Source organism: Entelurus aequoreus, linkage group LG16 (assembly GCF_033978785.1).
Source record: "Entelurus aequoreus isolate RoL-2023_Sb linkage group LG16, RoL_Eaeq_v1.1, whole genome shotgun sequence".
Lineage (NCBI taxonomy): Eukaryota > Metazoa > Chordata > Actinopteri > Syngnathiformes > Syngnathidae > Entelurus > Entelurus aequoreus.
Genome location: NC_084746.1, coordinates 10,125,993 through 10,143,492, shown reverse-complemented (window position 1 = coordinate 10,143,492; position 17,500 = coordinate 10,125,993). Strand labels below are relative to the sequence as shown.

At 33.4% G+C, this 17,500-nt stretch overlaps 1 protein-coding gene across 12 annotated transcripts in view; it reads left to right on the top strand.

The window, feature by feature from the left end:
* LOC133631572 (phosphatidylinositol 4-phosphate 5-kinase type-1 gamma-like) overlaps positions 1 to 17,500 on the top strand; it is a 64,158-nt gene that overhangs the window by 45,837 nt on the left and 821 nt on the right. For 5 of the 12 annotated variants that reach the window (XM_062023913.1, XM_062023911.1, XM_062023912.1 and 2 more), the window contains 4 exons: positions 1,420 to 1,576; positions 1,648 to 1,722; positions 5,604 to 6,048; positions 9,124 to 9,198. In XM_062023913.1, the coding sequence (XP_061879897.1) occupies positions 1,420 to 1,576; positions 1,648 to 1,722; positions 5,604 to 6,048; positions 9,124 to 9,198 (752 nt within the window). Of the gene's footprint in view, positions 1 to 1,419; positions 1,577 to 1,647; positions 1,723 to 5,603; positions 6,049 to 8,794; positions 8,838 to 9,123; positions 9,199 to 17,500 lie in introns of all 12 variants that reach the window. The other 7 variants (XM_062023917.1, XM_062023915.1, XM_062023916.1 and 4 more) reach the window with 2 other exon arrangements.

Sequence of the window (17,500 nt, the reverse complement as noted above, 5' to 3'; positions counted from 1 at the left end):
ATATTAGTATCTTACATCTGTACTTCAGTCCCCCGTCATGACCGTTATTGAAGGTATAACAAGTCAACAACATCAAATGAGGTGAAAAGACATTCCTGTTTTGGAGATATCTGTGCTGCATCTCCCCGACATGCAAATGCTGCTGCTGTGTTCAAACCTGCAACCTTAAATCCTCATTATTCCCGTCACCTTCGCCTTACTTAAGCCAGACCCTTTCTCAGAGGCTGTTTTTTTTGGGGTTTTTTTAATCCGGCTCAGTAACGAGAGTGCCGGACATGGCAATCTTTTCAGGTTTTTGCCTAGTCTGCATAAATTTCCATGCCTTCCCGAGCAGTCATCATCATCAGCAGCAGCAGTGCTGCAATCGCTGGGAGAATCTAAGCTGGAGAAATAAAAGAGAGCGCCCTGCTCGCTCTGGCTGTGCCAAGATGATCCATCAGAGGCTCCACTATTATTTCTCAAGTCTTGCTTGGCTTTTGCCGCAGTACTTTGAAAAGAAACTGGTTTTCTAGCGCGTTTTAGCGGAGATATAGTGGAGATGTCCATGCAATAGGCCACCTGCCTTGACTCACATATGAACCTCAAGTGCCATCCCATTCCTAACACATAGGGTTCAATATGAAGCTATTACAGCTTCAACTCTTCTGGGAAGGCTGTCCACAAGGTTGCAGAGTGTGGTCATAACAATGTTCCACCATTCTTCCAAAACCGCATTGGTGTTGGTGGAGAAGGCCTGGCTCTCAGTCTCCGTTCTAATTCATCCCAAAGGTGCTCTATCCCGGTTAAGGTCAGGACTCTGTGCAGGCCAGTCAAGTTCATACACACCAGACTCCGTCATCCATGTCTTTATGGACCTTGCTTTGTGCACTGGTGCACAGTCATGTTGGAAGAGGATGGGGGCCCGCTCCAAACTGTTCCCACAAGGTTGGGAACATGGAATTGTCCAAAATGTTTTGGTACTCTGCAGCATTCAAAGTTCCTTTCACTGGAACTAAGGGGCCGAGCCCAACTCCTGAAAGACAACCCCACACCATAATTCCTCCTCCACTAAATTTCACACTCTGCACAATGCACCAATTACACCACTGCATCCCACACTTTGCATTGGACTTGGTGATGTATGGCTTAGATGCAGCTGCTCGGCCATGGAAACCCATTCCATGAAGCTCTCTGCGTACTGTACGTGGGCTAATTGGAAGGTGACATGAAGTTTGGAGCTCTGTAGCAAGTGACTGTGCAGAAAGTCTTTGCACTATGCTGACCTCTCTGTCAGTTTACGTGGCCTACCACTTGGTGGCTGAGTTGCTGTTGTTCCCAAACTCTTCCATTTTTTTATAATAAAGTTGACTTTGAAATATTTAGGAGCAAGTTCATGATGATGTCTTCTTCTGCCATGACATGATCTATTTATACAATCAGGGCGAGAGCCGCCTTGCACGCCTCCCTCCTTTGAAGACGCCACCACCGCTTCCATCGCCACCACGCTCTCCTCCGACAGCTCCTCACCCGCCACGCCCTTCGATACACCCGAGCACCCGCGCAGCCGGAGACAAATGCTCCCACCATATATGTCCAAGTGAGGGCGAGAAAAAACTGAAGCTTCAAAGAAAAAGTAGAAGACGATTAACTTTATGTGTCACCTTGTAGTTCTAGGTGCCACAAAGAGGTAGTTGAAGTTCACGAGAAGAAGCAGGACACTATAACGGTGGAGGTGGAGCTCAGGTACATGTACAATATACGGTCATGAAACTGTCTTTTTTCCGTCTAAAAGTCGTGATTTTTTCTGTCTAAAAGTCGGGATTTTTCTGTTAAAAAATCCGGATTTTTTCTGTTAAAAGTTCTGGATTTTTTCTGTCAAAAAGTCTGGAATTGTTTTTGTCAAAAAGTCTGGATTTCTCCAGCAAAAAGTCTAGATTTTTTCCGTCAAAAAGTCGTGATTTTTTCTGTCTAAAAGTCAGGAATTGTTTCTGTCAAAAAGTCTGGATTTTTTCTGTCAAAAAGTCCGGATTTTTTCCGTCAAAAAGTCAGAATTTTACTGCCAAAAAGTTAGGATTTTTTCCTGTTAAAAAGTCGTGAATTTTGTCCTTCAAAAAGTCGGGAATTTTTTCCGTCAAAAAGTCTAGATTTTTTCCGTCAAAAAGTCTGGATTTTTTCTGTTAAAAAATCTGGACTTTTTCCGTCAAAAAATCAGGATTTCTTCTGTCCAAAAGTCTGGATTTTTTCCGTTAAAAAATTGGGATTTTTTTCTGTTAAAAAGTCGGATTTGTTTTATGTCAAAAAGTTGGGAATTTTTTATGTCAAGAAGTCTGGATTTTTTCTGTCTAGATGTCAGGATTTTTTCCGTCAAAAAGTTGTAATTCTTTCTGTTAAAAAGTCTGGATTTTTTTCCGTCAAAAAGTCGGAATTTTTTCCGTCAAAAAGTCGGGATTTTTTCTGTTAAAAAATCTGGACTTTTTCCGTCAAAAAATTTGGATTTTTTCTGTCCAAAAGTCTGGATTTTTTCCGTTAAAAAATTGGGATTTTTTTCTGTTAAAAAGTCGGTATGTTTTATGTCAAAAATTTGGGAATTTTTCATGTCAAGAAGTCTGGATTTTTTCTGTCTAGATGTCAGGATTTTTTCCGTCAAAAAGTTGTAATTCTTTCTGTTAAAAAGTCTGGGATTTTTTCCGTCTAAAAAATCAGGATTTTTTTCTGTTAAAAATTTGGGGTTTTTTTCCGTCAAAAAGTCGAGAATTGTTTCTGTCAAAAAATCTGGATTTTTTTCCAGCAAAATATTTGGATTTTTTCCGTCTAAAAATCGGGATTTTTTCTGTTAAAAAGTCTGGAGTTTTTCCGTCTAAAAGTCGGGAATTGTTTCTGTCAAAAAATTGGGATTTTTTCTGTCAAAAAATTAGGATTTTTTTTGTCAAAAAATCAGGATTTTTACTGCCAGAAAGTCTGGATTTTTTCTGTTAAAAAGTCGAGAATTTTTTCAGTCAAAAAGTCTGGATTTTTTCCGTCTAAAAGTCTGGATTTTTCTGTTAAAAAATCGAGATTTTTCTTTTAAAAAGTCGGGAATTTTTTATGTCAAAAAGTCGTGATTTTTTATGTCTAAATGTTATGATTTTTTCCGTCAAAAAGCTGTGATTTTTTTCTGTTAAAAAGTCGTGAGTTTTTATTCAAAAATATATTTTTTGGTCTTAAAATCTGGATTTTGTCCGTCTAAAAATTGGGATTTTTCTGTTGAAAAATAGGGAATTTTTTCTGTTGAAAAATCGGCAATTTTTTCCGTTAAAAAGTCGGGATTTTGTCCGTCTAAAATTCGGGATTTTTCTGTTGAAAAATCGGGAATTTTTTCCGTTAAAAAGTTGGGATTTTTTTCCGTCCCAAAATCTGTATTTTTCTGTCTGAAAATCGGGATTTTTTCTGTTAAAAAATCGGGATTTTTATGTCAAAATGTCGGGAATTTTTATGTCAAAATGTCGGGAATTTTTATGTCCAAAAGTCGGGAATTTTTATGTCAAAAAGTCGGGAATTTTTTATGTCAAGAAATCTGGATTTTTTTCTGTCTAAATGTCAGGATTTTTTCCAACAAAAAGTCGTGATTTTTTCTGTTAAAAAGTCAGTATTTTTTTTGTCAAAAAGTTAGGATTTTTTTTGTCTAAAAGTCAGGATTTTTTCCGTCTAAAAGTATGAATTTTTTCTGTCTAAAAGTCAGGATTTTTTTCTGTTAAAAATTCGGAATTTTTTCCATCTAAATGTCAGGATTTTTTTCTTTTAAAAATTCAGGATTTTTTCTGTGAAAGTCGAGAATTGTTTCTGTCAAAAAGTCGGGATTTTTTCCAGCAAAAAGTCGGGATTTTTTCTTTCTAAAAGTCTGGATTTTTTCTTTCTAAAAGTCGGGAATTGTTTCTGTCAAAAAGTCTGGATTTTTTTCTGTCAAAAAGTCAGGATATTTACTGCCAAAAAGTCAGGATTTTTTCTGTTAAAAAGTCGGGAATTTTTCTGTTAAAAAGTCGGTAGTTTTATGTTAAAAAGTTGGTATTTTTCATCTCAAAAAGTCGGGAATTTTTTTTGTCAAAAAGTCGGGAATTTTTTTTGTCTAAAAGTCAGGATTTTTTCCATCAAAAGTCTGGATTTTTACCGTCTAAAAGTCTGGATTTTTCTGTCAAAAAGTCGGGAATTGTTTTTGTCAAAAAATCGGGAATTTTTTCCATTAAAAAATCTGGATTTTTTTCTGTCTAAAAGTCAGGATTTTTTCCGTCAAAATGTCGGGATTTTTTCTGTTAGAAAATCAGGATTTTTTTTTGGTCAAAAAATCTGAATTTTTCCCGTCAAAAAATTGGGATTTTTTTTCGTCAAAAAGTCAGGATTTTTTCCGTCTAAAAATCTGGATTTTTTCTTTGAAAAAATTGGGATTTTTCCGTCTAAAAATCGGGATTTTTTCTGTCAAAAACTCAGCATTTTTTTCTGTTAAAAAGTCAGGAATTGTTTCAAGCAAAAAGTCTGGATTTTTTCCATCAAAATGTCTGGATTTTTTCTGTCTATAAATCTGGATTTTTTCCGTCACAATTAGAGATGTCCGATAATATCGGTCTGCCGATATTATCGGCCGATAAATGCGTTAAAATGTAATATCGGAAATTATCGGTATCGTTTTTTTTATTATCAGTATCGTTTTTTTTGTTTTTTTTTTAATTAAATCCACATAAAAAACACAAGATACACTTACAATTAGTGCACCAACCCAAAAAACCTCCCTCCCCCATTTACACTCATTCACACTCATTCACACAAAAGGGTTGTTTCTTTCTGTTATTAATATTTTGGTTCCTACATTATATATCAATATATATCAATACAGTCTGCGAGGGATACAGTCTGTAAGCACACATGATTGTGCGTGCTGCTGGTCCACTAATAATACTAACCTTTAACAGTTAATTTTACAAATTTTCATTAATTACTAGTTTCTATGTAACTGTTTTTATATTGTTTTACTTTCTTTTTTATTCAAGAAAATGTTTTTAATTTATTTATCTTATTTTATTTGATTAATTTTTTTTAAAAAGTACCTTATCTTCACCATACCTGGTTGTCCAAATTAGGCATAATAATGTGTTAATTCCACGACTGTATATATCGGTTGATATCGGTATCGGTTGATATCGGTATCGGTAATTAAAGAGTTGGACAATATCGGATATCGGCAAAAAGCCATTATCGGACATCCCTAGTCACAATGTCTGTTTTTTTTACCGTCAAAAAATTGGGGTTTTTTCCGTCAAAAAGTCGGGATTTTTTTCTGTCTAAAAGTCTGGATTTTTTCTGTTAAAAAGTTGGGATGTTTTCAGTCTAAAAGTCAGGATTTTTTCCGTCAAAAAGTCGGAATTTTTTTCATTTTTTAAAAGTCTGGATTTTTTCCGTCAAAAAGTCAGAATTTTTTTCATATTTAAAAGTCTGGATTTTTTCCGTCAAAAAGTCTGAATTTTTTTGTCAAAAAGTTTGGATTTTTTTTGGTCAAAAAGTCTGGATTTCTTCCGTCAAAAAGTCTGGATTTTTTGGTCAAAAAGTCTGTATTTTTTCTGTCTAAAAGTCGGGCTTTTTTCCGTTGCTTCCCACAGTCAAATCCCGGCCAGCACGGAGCTCACACAGAGGACGCCCTCGCCAGCTGACAATCAGCCCAGCTTCATTCCTCCTCCTCTCAGTCCTTCATCTGCACATTCCTCATCCACCCTTCCTCCCACCACTGCTCCATCAGCTCGCCAGTTCTCCTCCACACTTTCCAGTTCCATCCGCCCGTCCACCAAGGCCCTCAGCTCCCCCCACACCCACACGGTCCTTCACCCGACACCAACCACCGTGACCCCCTCGGCCCGCAATGTGGCGACCGTGCCGCCCTCCTCCGCCTTCACCCCCATCTGTCCTGCACCGCCTCAGTCCTCCCCTCATCTCGCTGCCACGCCCCCCAGCAGTCCTCCGGCCCGGCAGGACTCCAGCAACCAGATGTCTGAGTCCAGCAGCCACAACTCACTGGACGGGGAGGTGCAGGTGTCTGATATCTACTTTGTAAGTCCAGTCTTTGTCTTTCTCTCGTGACAACGTAACATGAGCACATTCTGTTGAAGGGGGACTGCACTTTTTGTTGGAATGTTGCCTATCGTTCACAATCATTGGGAAAGACATGAGTTTTTTCTAATGCATTCTAAATATTAAATACAAATAAATAAAAGTCCCCTTACAGCAAAGTCAATAGGAGCTCCTCTTTTTCACCCATAAAATCCAATAAATAACCATTCAAAAAGAGCCAACAATACTCCATTAACATTTTGTGACTTGAATATTAACAAGTATTAGTGATATTGTTATTATAAATATTAACAAGTATTAGTGATATTATTATAAATATTAACAAGTATTAGTGATATTATTTTAAATATTAACAGGTATTAGTGATGGTGTTATTATAAATATTAACAAGTATTAGTGATATTGTTATTATAAATATTAACAAGTATTAATGATATTGTTGTTATAAATATTAACAAGTATTAGTGTTATTGTTATAAATATTAACAAGTATTATTGATATTGTTATTGTAAATATTAATAAGTATTAGTGATGTTATTATTATAAATATTAACAAGTATTAGTGATATTGTTATTATGAATATTAACAAGTATTCGTGATATTGTTATTATAAATATTAACAAGTATTAGTGATATTGTTATTATAAGTGCTAACACAGACAAACTATTTATAACAGTGACATGATGACTTCCTGTGTGTCTATGTTTACATCATGGAGTGGTCTGCTGCTTCCTCGCTTCCCTGCTCCTTGTAAATTTATTCTAGATTTGAGATGGGTAAACTATGGCCCCCGGGCCACATCCGGCCCGTTGGTCTTTTAATCCGGCCCGCCAAATATTAGAACATAATTTAGCAAAGATCTGCCACAACAAAACTGATACTAGACTTTGACGCACCGGCAAAAAAAGGGTGATCAACAAGACTGTGCTTACTGAAAGAGAATGTGTTTACTACGGTGGTCCCCATACCAATATGTTGGTACCAGTACCAAAATGTATTTCGATACTTTTCTAAATAAAGGGGAGCACAAAAAAATGTCATTATTGGCTTTATATGAACACAAAATCTTAGGGTACATGAAACATGTTTTCTTTATTGTCATTATTTTTCAATGAAAAAATCCTGACATTTAGACAGAAAAAAATCCAGATTTCTTGACATAAAAAATTCCTGACTTTTTTACATAAAAATTCCAGACTTTTTGACATAAAAATTCCCGACATTTTGACATAAAAATTCCCGACATTTTAACATAAAAAATCCCGACTTTTTAACAAAAAAAATCCTAATTTTTAGACAGAAAAATCCCGATTTTTTGACGGAAAAAAATCCAGACTTTTTAACGGAAAAAATTCCAGATTTTTCAACAGAAAAATCCCGATTTTTAGACGGACAAAATCCCGATTTTTAGACCAAAAAATATATTTTTAACTAAAAAATCACGACTTTTTAACAGAAAAAAATCACAGCGTTTTGACGGAAAAAATTATGACATTTAGACATAAAAAATCATGACTTTTTGACATAAAAAATTCCCGACTTTTTGACATGAAAAATATTGACTTTTTGACATAAAAATCCCGATTTTTTTAACAGAAAAAAATCCAGATTTTTAGACGGAAAAAATCCAGACTTTTTGACGGAAAAAATCCAGACTTTTTGACGGAAAAAATTCTCAACTTTTTAACAGAAAAAATCCAGACTTTCTGGCAGTAAAAATCCTGACTTTTTGACGAAAAAAAAAATCCAAATTTTTTGACAGGAAAAAATCCCAATTTTTTGACAGAAAATATCCCAATTTTTTGACAGAAACAATCCCCGACTTTTAGACAGAAAAAATCCAGAGTTTTTGACAGAAAAAATCCCGATTTTTAGATGAAAAAAAATCCAAATTTTTTGCTGGAAAAAAATCCTGATTTTTTGACAGAAACAATTCTCGACTTTTTGACGGAAAAAAATCCCACATTTTTAACAGAAAAAAATCCAGATTTTTAGACGGAAAAAATTCCGACTTTTTGACGGAAAAAAATCCAGACTTTTTAACACAAAGAATCACAACTTTTTGACGGAAAAAATCCTGACATTTAGACATAAAAAATCCAGACTTCTTGACATAAAAAATTCCCAACTTTTTGACATAAAACATACCGACTTTTTAACAGAAAAAAATCCAATTTTTTTTACAGAAAAAAATCCCGACTTTTAGACAGAAGAAATCCTGATTTTTTGACGGAAAAAATCCCGACTTTTTGTGTTAAAAAATCCAGATTTTTTAACAGAAAAAATCCCGACTTTTTGACGAAAAAAATCTAGACTTTTTGACGGAAAAAGTTCCCGACTTTTTGACGGAGAAAATTCACGACCTTTTAACAGAAAAAATCCTGACTTTTTGGCAGTAAAAATTCTGACTTTTTGACGAAAAAAATCCCGACTTTTTGACAGAAAAAATCCCGACTTTTTGACAGAAACAATTCCCGACTTTTTCAACCTATTCAAACCATTCCAACATTACCACATTCCACTCATCCAACTAACACTTTCACAAGTTTTAAAACCATTTCCCGGTTTTCCTGGAAATTCAAACTCTTCAACATTCCAACTATTCTTACATTCGTGCTACATTCTGTCAGCATTTCACTTCCAACGTCAGCATCGGAGCGTTCACACCTCACCAGGTTGTAATTAGTGTGCACGCTGCCATCCATCTTTGTTGTTTCTGCAGTGGTCCAGCCAGGACAGCGTGATAGAGTTATGAGGGCTTCCCGGTACGCACTTATGGGACTTTCTCAAGCATGAGGCTGCCGGCGGTCGTCCTTCTAAATGCATCAGCAAAATAAAACAAAAAAAAAACAGCTACTTCTCTTTCCTGGCACAGCGTGGCGTGTTTAGCTATCACGCCATCCTTCCATGTCTGCGCTCATTGCATGATGCATGTTCTCCCATCTCATTCATTGCATGATGCATGTTCTCCCATGTCATTCATTGCATGATGCATGTTCTCCCATGTCATTCCATGTGTGCCGTGGTCCTGGTGTGTGCCGTGGTCCTCAGTATGCAGACGGCAGATACTGGGTGTACTCCCCGGTTCTCGGCCGCCGTAAGCTAAACTCCTGCTCCAGTTACGCTGTAAGTCGCCAGCATGGTGCTCGGACTCGTCTGGAGGTGGATCTTCCGAAGTGCTCACAAGACAAGAAGCGTGTACTTATTAATGATGAGAGACACTAATAGTAATAATAATAATAACATTAATAATAATAATAATAATGAGAGGCGGGCATTGAAGATACAGCAACCGGAAAGTATTCACATTTTCTTATGTTACAGACCATGTTTTTGTCCTCAAAATTCTACACACAATACCCCATAATGACAATGTGACAAGTAGCGGTATTAAAAGTAAATTATATGTGATTATCTGTATGTTTATTTTTAATACCTCGACTTTTAGCCCTGTGACGAGGTGGCGACTTGTCCAGGGTGTACCCCGCCTTCCGCCCGATGGTAGCTGAGATAGGTTTCAGCACCCCCCGCCAGCCCGAAAGGGATAAGCGGTAGAAAATGGATGGATGGACCTCTACTTTTTGGCAGCAATTACAGCCTCAGGTCTTTTTGAATACTATGCCTTGACACACCTATCTTTGGGCACTTTCTCTCATTCCTCTTCGCAGCTCCTCTCAAGCCTTGATTCTCATCCAGGATGTCTCTGTGCGTCGCCACATTCACCTTTCCCTCGATCCTGACTAGTCTACCAGTTCTTTCCGCTGAAAACCATCCCCGCACCATGATGCTGCCACCACTGTAGGGATGGTGTTGTCCTGGTGATGAGCGGTGCCTGGTTTCCTCCAAACATTCACGCCAAAGACTTCCATCTTGGTCTCATCAGACCAGATATTTTAGTTTCTCATGGTCTGAGAATCTTTCAGGTGCATTTTGGCAAACTTTTGACTAAGAAATGGCTTCCGTCTGGTCACTCTACCATCCAGGCCTGATTGGTGGATTGTCCTTCTGGAAGGTTCTCCTCTCTCCACAGAAGAATGTTGTAGTTCTGACAGAGTGACCATGGTCTTGGTCACCTCCCTGACTAGACTAAGGTGAATGCAGCAATGTACAGAGACATCCTGGATGAAAACCAACACTTCCCATCCAACCTGATGGAGGGAAAGATGAATACAGCAATGTACAGAGACATCCTGGATGAAAACCAACACTTCCCATCCAACCTGATGGAGGGAAAGATGAATACAGCAATGTACAGAGACATCCTGGATGAAAACCAACACTTCCCATCCAACCTGATGGAGGGAAAGATGAATTCAGCAATGTAGAGACATCCTGGATGAAAACCAACACTTCCCATCCAACTTGATGGATGGAAAGATGAATGCAGCAATGTACAGAGACATCCTGAAATGAAAACCAACACTGCCCATCCAACTTGATGGATGGAAAGATGAATGCAACAATGTACAGAGACATCCTGGATGAAAACCAACACTTCCCATCCAACCTGATGGAGGGAAAGATGAATACAGCAATGTACAGAGACATCCTGGATGAAAACCAACACTTCCCATCCAACCTGATGGAGGGAAAGATGAATTCAGCAATGTACAGAGACATCCTGGATGAAAACCAACACTTCCCATCCAACTTGATGGATGGAAAGATGAATGCAGCAATGTACAGAGACATCCTGGATGAAAACCAACACTGCCCATCCAACTTGATGGATGGAAAGATGAATGCAGCAATGTACAGAGACATCCTGGATGAAAACCAACACTTCCCATCCAACTTGATGGATGGAAAGATGAATGCAGCAATGTACAGAGACATCCTGGATGAAAACCAACACTTCCCATCCAACCTGATGGAGGGAAAGATGAATTCAGCAATGTACAGAGACATTGTGGATGAAAACCAACACTTCCCATCCAACCTGATGGAGGGAAAGATGAATGCAGCAATGTACAGAGACATCCTGGATGAAAACCAACACTTCCCATCCAACCTGATGTAGCTTGAGAGGTGCTGCAAAGAGGAAAGAGAGAAAGTGCCCAAAGATAGGTCATCGTATTCAAAAATAATTAAGGCTGTAATTTCTGCCAAAGGTGCATCAACAAAGTATTATAAATATTAACAAGTATTAGTGATATTGTTATTATAAATATTAACAAATATTAGTGATATTGTTATTATAAATATGAACACGTATTAGTGATATTGTTATTATAAATATGAACAAGTATTAGTGATATTGTTATTATAAATATGAACACGTATTAGTGATATTGTTATTATAAATATTAACAAGTATTAGTCATATTGTTATTATAAATATTAACAAGTATTAGTAGTACTGTTATTATAAATACTAACAAGTATTAGTAATATTTTTATTATACATTTGATCAAGTTTTATTGGTATTCTTATTATAAATATTAACAAGTATTACTGATATTGTTATTATAAATATTAACAATTATTAGTGATATTGTTATTATAAATATTAAAAAGTATTAGTGATATTGTTATTATAAATATTAACAAGTATTAGTGATATTAGTGATATTATAAATATTAAAAAGTATTAGTGATATTGTTATTATAAATATTAACAAGTATTAGTGATATTGTCATTATAAATATTAACAAGTACTAGTGATATTGGTGATATTATTATTATAAATATTAACAAGTATTAGTGATATTAGTGATATTATTATTTAATATATGAACAAGTATTAGTGATATTGTTATTATAAATATTAACAAGTATTAGTAATATTGTTATTATAAATATTAACAAATATTAGTGATATTGTTATTATAAATATTAACAAGTATTAGTGATATTGTTATTATAAATATTAACAAGTATTAGTGATATTGTTATAAATATTAACAATTATTAGTGATATTGTTATTGTAAATATTAATAAGTATTAGTGATGTTATTATTATATATATTAACAAGTATTAGTGATATTGTTATTATAAATATTAACAAGTATTAGTGATATTGTTATCATAAATATTAACAAGTATTAGTGATATTGTTTTTATAAATATTAACAAGTATTAGTGATATTGTTATTATAAATATTAACAAATATTGGTGATATTGTTATTATAAATATTAACACATATTAGTGATGTTGTTATTATAAATATTAACAAGTATTAGTGATATTGTTATTATAAATATTAACAAGTATTAGTGATATTGTTATAAATATTAACAATTATTAGTGATATTGTTATTGTAAATATTAATAAGTATTAGTGATGTTATTATTATACATATTAACAAGTATTAGTGATATTGTTATTGTCCATGTGATTTGTTTTTGATTGCAAAATTCAAATTAAGAAAAACTTCTAACCTTGTCATTATGGGGTATTTATTGTGTGTAGAATTTTGAGGGGAAACATGAATTTATTCCATGACGAAATGCTGTGAATACTTTCCGGATGCAGTTTCCTACAGCCAAGTGCCAGCATCTCTCAGCATTTACACGCTTTGTGAGTCTTAAAAGTCCACTTCTGGAGGCCATCATGACAAGATTTAGGTGGCAGAGTTTGGATGTGTTGGCTTGTATCGACCTTTAGTGGCTTTCAGCACACAGGAGCTGACCAAGCTCATTAGTGATGGCTTTAACCTCACGTGTTGATGAAGCTGCACGCACTCTGGCTTGAAATCCCACGCACTAACACGCTGCCGCAGTGATATCACACGATTACATGCAAAGTATAAGTGATATCACATGATTACATGCAAAGTATATTTGATATCACATGATTACATGCAGAGTATAAGTGATATCACATGATAACATGCAAAGTATGTGTGATATTGAATGATTACATGCAAAGTATAAGTCATATCACATAATTACATGCAAAGTATATTTGATATCACATGATTACACGCAAAGTATAAGTGATATCACATGATTACATGCAAAGTATAAGTGATATCACATGATAACATGCAAAGTATGTGTGATATCACATGATTACATGCAAAGTATATTTGATATCACATGATTACACGCAAAGTATAAGTGATATCACATGATTACATGCAAAGTATAAGTGATGTCACATGATAACATGCAAAGTATGAGTGATATCACATGATTACATGCAAAGTACAAGTGATATCACATGATAACATGCAAAGTATGTGTGATATCACATGATTACATGCAAAGTATAAGTGATATCACATGATTACATGCAAAGTATAAGTGATGTCACATGATAACCTGCAAAGTATAAGTGATATCACATGATTACATGTGAAGTATAAGTGATATCACATTATTACATGCAAAGTATAAGTGGTATCACATGATTACATGCAAAGTTTAAGTGATATCACATGATTACATGCAAAGTATAAGTGATGTCACATGATAACCTGAAAAGTATAAGTGGTATCACATGATTACATGCAAAGTTTAAGTGATATCACATGATTACATGCACATTATAGATGATATCACATGATTACATGCAAAGTATAAGTGATATCACATTATTACATGCAAAGTATAAGTGGTATCACATGATAACATGCAAAGTATGTGTGATATCACATGATTACATGCAAAGTATAAGTGATGTCACATGATTACATGCAAAGTATAAGTGATGTCACATGATAACATGCAAAGTATAAGTGATATCACATGATTACATGTGAAGTATAAGTGATATCACATTATTACATGCAAAGTATAAGTGGTATCACATGATTACATGCGAAGTTTAAGTGATATCACATGATTACATGCACATTATAGGTGATATCACATGATTACATGCAAAGTATAAGTGATATCACATTATTACATGCAAAGTATAAGTGATATCACATGATAACATGCAAAGTATGTGTGATATCACATGATTACATGCAAAGTATAAGTGATATCACATGATTACATGCAAAGTATAAGTGATATCACATGATTACATGCAAAGTATAAGTGATATCACATGATTACATGCAAAGTATAAGTGATGTCACATGATAACCTGCAAAGTATAAGTGATATCACATGATTACATGTGAAGTATAAGTGATATCACATTATTACATGCAAAGTATAAGTGGTATCACATGATTACATGCAAAGTTTAAGTGATATCACATGATTACATGCACATTATAGGTGATATCACATGATTACATGCAAAGTATAAGTGATATCACATTATTACATGCAAAGTATAAGTGGTATCACATGATTACATGCAAAGTTTAAGTGATATCACATGATTACATGCAAATTATAGGTGATATCACATGATTACATGCAAAGTATAAGTGATATCACATGATTACATGCAAAGTATAAGTGATATCACATGATTACATGCAAAGTATAAGTGATATCACATGATAACATGCAAAGTATGTGTGATATCACATGATTACATGCAAAGTATATTTGATATCACATGATTACACGCAAAGTATAAGTGATATCACATGATTACATGCAAAGTATAAGTGATATCACATGATTATATGCAAAGTACAAGTGATGTCACATGATAACATGCAAAGTATGAGTGATATCACATGATTACATGCAAAGTATAAGTGATGTCACATGATAACATGCAAAGTATGAGTGATATCACATGATTACATGCAAAGTTTAAGTGATATCACATGATTACATGCAAATTATAGGTGATATCACATGATTACATGCAAAGTATAAGTGATATCACATGATTGCATGCAAAGTATAAGTGATATCACATGATTACATGCAAAGTATAAGTGATATCACATTATTACATGCAAAGTATAAGTGGTATCACATGATTACATGCAAAGTTTAAGTGATATCACATGATTACATGCAAATTATAGGTGATATCACATGATTACATGCAAAGTATAAGTGATATCACATTATTACATGCAAAGTATAAGTGGTATCACATGATTACATGCAAAGCTTAAGTGATATCACATGATTACATGCAAATTATAGGTGATATCACATGATTACATGCGAAATATAAGTGATATCACATGATTACATGCAAAGTGAGATATATCAAGCCTTGGTTACATTTGGAAGATACATTTTTTGGGAAAAATTACTGAGATTTTCAATTCCAGGTTTCCATAAACTGTAAACTGGGGGTGTCCAAACTTTTTCCACTGAAAAATCAAGCATGCGAGACCATTTTGATATTTTTCATTATCAAAACCAAGACACTATATATATATATATATATATTTATTTTTATAATGTATTTTTTAACAACCCACAAGGGTCCCAATCATAAATTTTTTAAAAAGAAGTCATATATTATTATTTTTTTTATTAATATTCAATGCTTAAATCTCCAGATATCTCTGATATCAAGTAAGAAAAAAATTGTGTTTTATGCCCTTTTTGTCAAAAAAAACCCTGTTTTTATGGAAAAAACATCAAATATGCAAGTTTCCCCCCAAAAAAATATTTCAAAGTGTAATATTTAATGTGAATTAATTGGAGCCTTAAATAGTTTAATAATTCATAACAACATTGATTTTAATTTGTTATCATTTTTTGAGCAATGACAATTTTAAATAAAAAAATCCCACTTAAATTCTCAGGGATCCAAAAGGGTCCCAATCATAAACATGTTAAAAATAAATCATATATTATTATTTTTAAACTATTATTCAATGCTTAAATCTCCAGATTAACTTCAGGTTTGTCGATATAAAGTAAAAAAATAAAAACAATTATGTTTTTTGCCCTTTTTGTCAAAGAAAACCCTGTTTTTATGGCAATATTTCCCTCCCCAAAAATGTCAAAGTGTAATATTTAATGTGAAGTAATTGGAGCCTTAAATAGTTTAATAATTCATAACAACATTGATTTCAATTCTTTATTATTTTTTGAGCAATGACAAATTTAGATAAATAAATCCCACTAAAATTCTCAGGGATCCAAAAGGGTCCCAATTATTAAATGTTAAAAATAAGTCATATATTTTTGTTTTGCTTTCAACACTTAAGTCTGTAGTTCAACTTCTGATCCTTCTGTCATTTGTACGTTTTTATAATTGTTTTGTTTTTTCATTTTTGTTGTGTTTTGTTTATTTTATGCCGTTTTTGTTAAAAAAAAATTTTATTTTTATGGCAAACACACAAAATATGCAATAGTTTCCCCCCAAAAATGACAAAGTGTAATATTTGATGTAAAGTAATTGGAGCCTTAAATAGTTTAATAATTCATAACAACATTGATTATTCATTTTTGAGCAATGACAGTTAAAACAAAATCCCAGTAATATTCTCAGGGATCCAAAAGGGTCACAATCATATATATATATATTTAAATAAGTCATATATTATTATTTTTAAAATTATTATTCTATACTTAAATCTCCAGATTAACTTCAGATCCTTCTGTCAATTGTTTTGGAATTTATTTTATGTTTTTTTTTTTTCTTTTTTGTTTTTTTTTGTGCTTTTTGTTCAAAGAAATGGCAAACACACAAAATATGAAATATTTCTCCCCCCCAAAAAAATATTTCAATGTGTAATATTTGAAGTGAAGTAATTTGAGCCTTAAATAGGTCAATAATTAATAACAACATTGATTATTCATTTTTGAGCAATGACAGTTTAAAAAAAAAAACACCAAAATTCTCAGGGATCCAAAAGGGTCCCAATCATAAATTTTTTTTAAAAAAAAGTCATATATTATTTATTTTTTGAAATTATTATTCTATGCTTAAATCTCCAGATTAACTTCAGATGTTTCTGTCAATTGTTTTGGAATTTATTTTATGTTTCTTTTTCTTTTTTGTTTATTTGATGTGCTTTTTGTTCAAAGAAGTGTTTGTTTTTTATGGCAAACACACAAAATATGAAATATTTCTCCCCCCCCAAAAAATATTTCAATGTGTAATATTTGAAGTGAAGTAATTTGAGCCTTAAATAGGTCAATAATTAATAACAACATTGATTATTCATTTTTGAGCAATGACAGTTTAAAAAAACAAAACCCAAAATTCTCAGGGATCCAAAAGGGTCCCAATCATAAACATTTTTAAAAAATAAGTCATATATTATTTATTTTTTGAAATTATTATTCTATGCTTAAATCTCCAGATTAATTTCAGATCTTTCTGTCAATTGTTTTGGAATTTATTTTATGTTTCTTTTTCTTTTTTGTTTATTTGATGTGCTTTTTGTTCAAAGAAGTGTTTGTTTTTTATGGCAAACACACAAAATATGAAATATTTCTCCCCCAAAAAATATTTCAAAGTGTAATATTTAAAGTGAAATAATGTGAGCCTTAAATAGTTATTATTATACCTATTATATATTATATCATTATTAATTTTTGAGCAACGATAGTTTTAATGAAAACAAACAAAACAGTTTGTGGTATT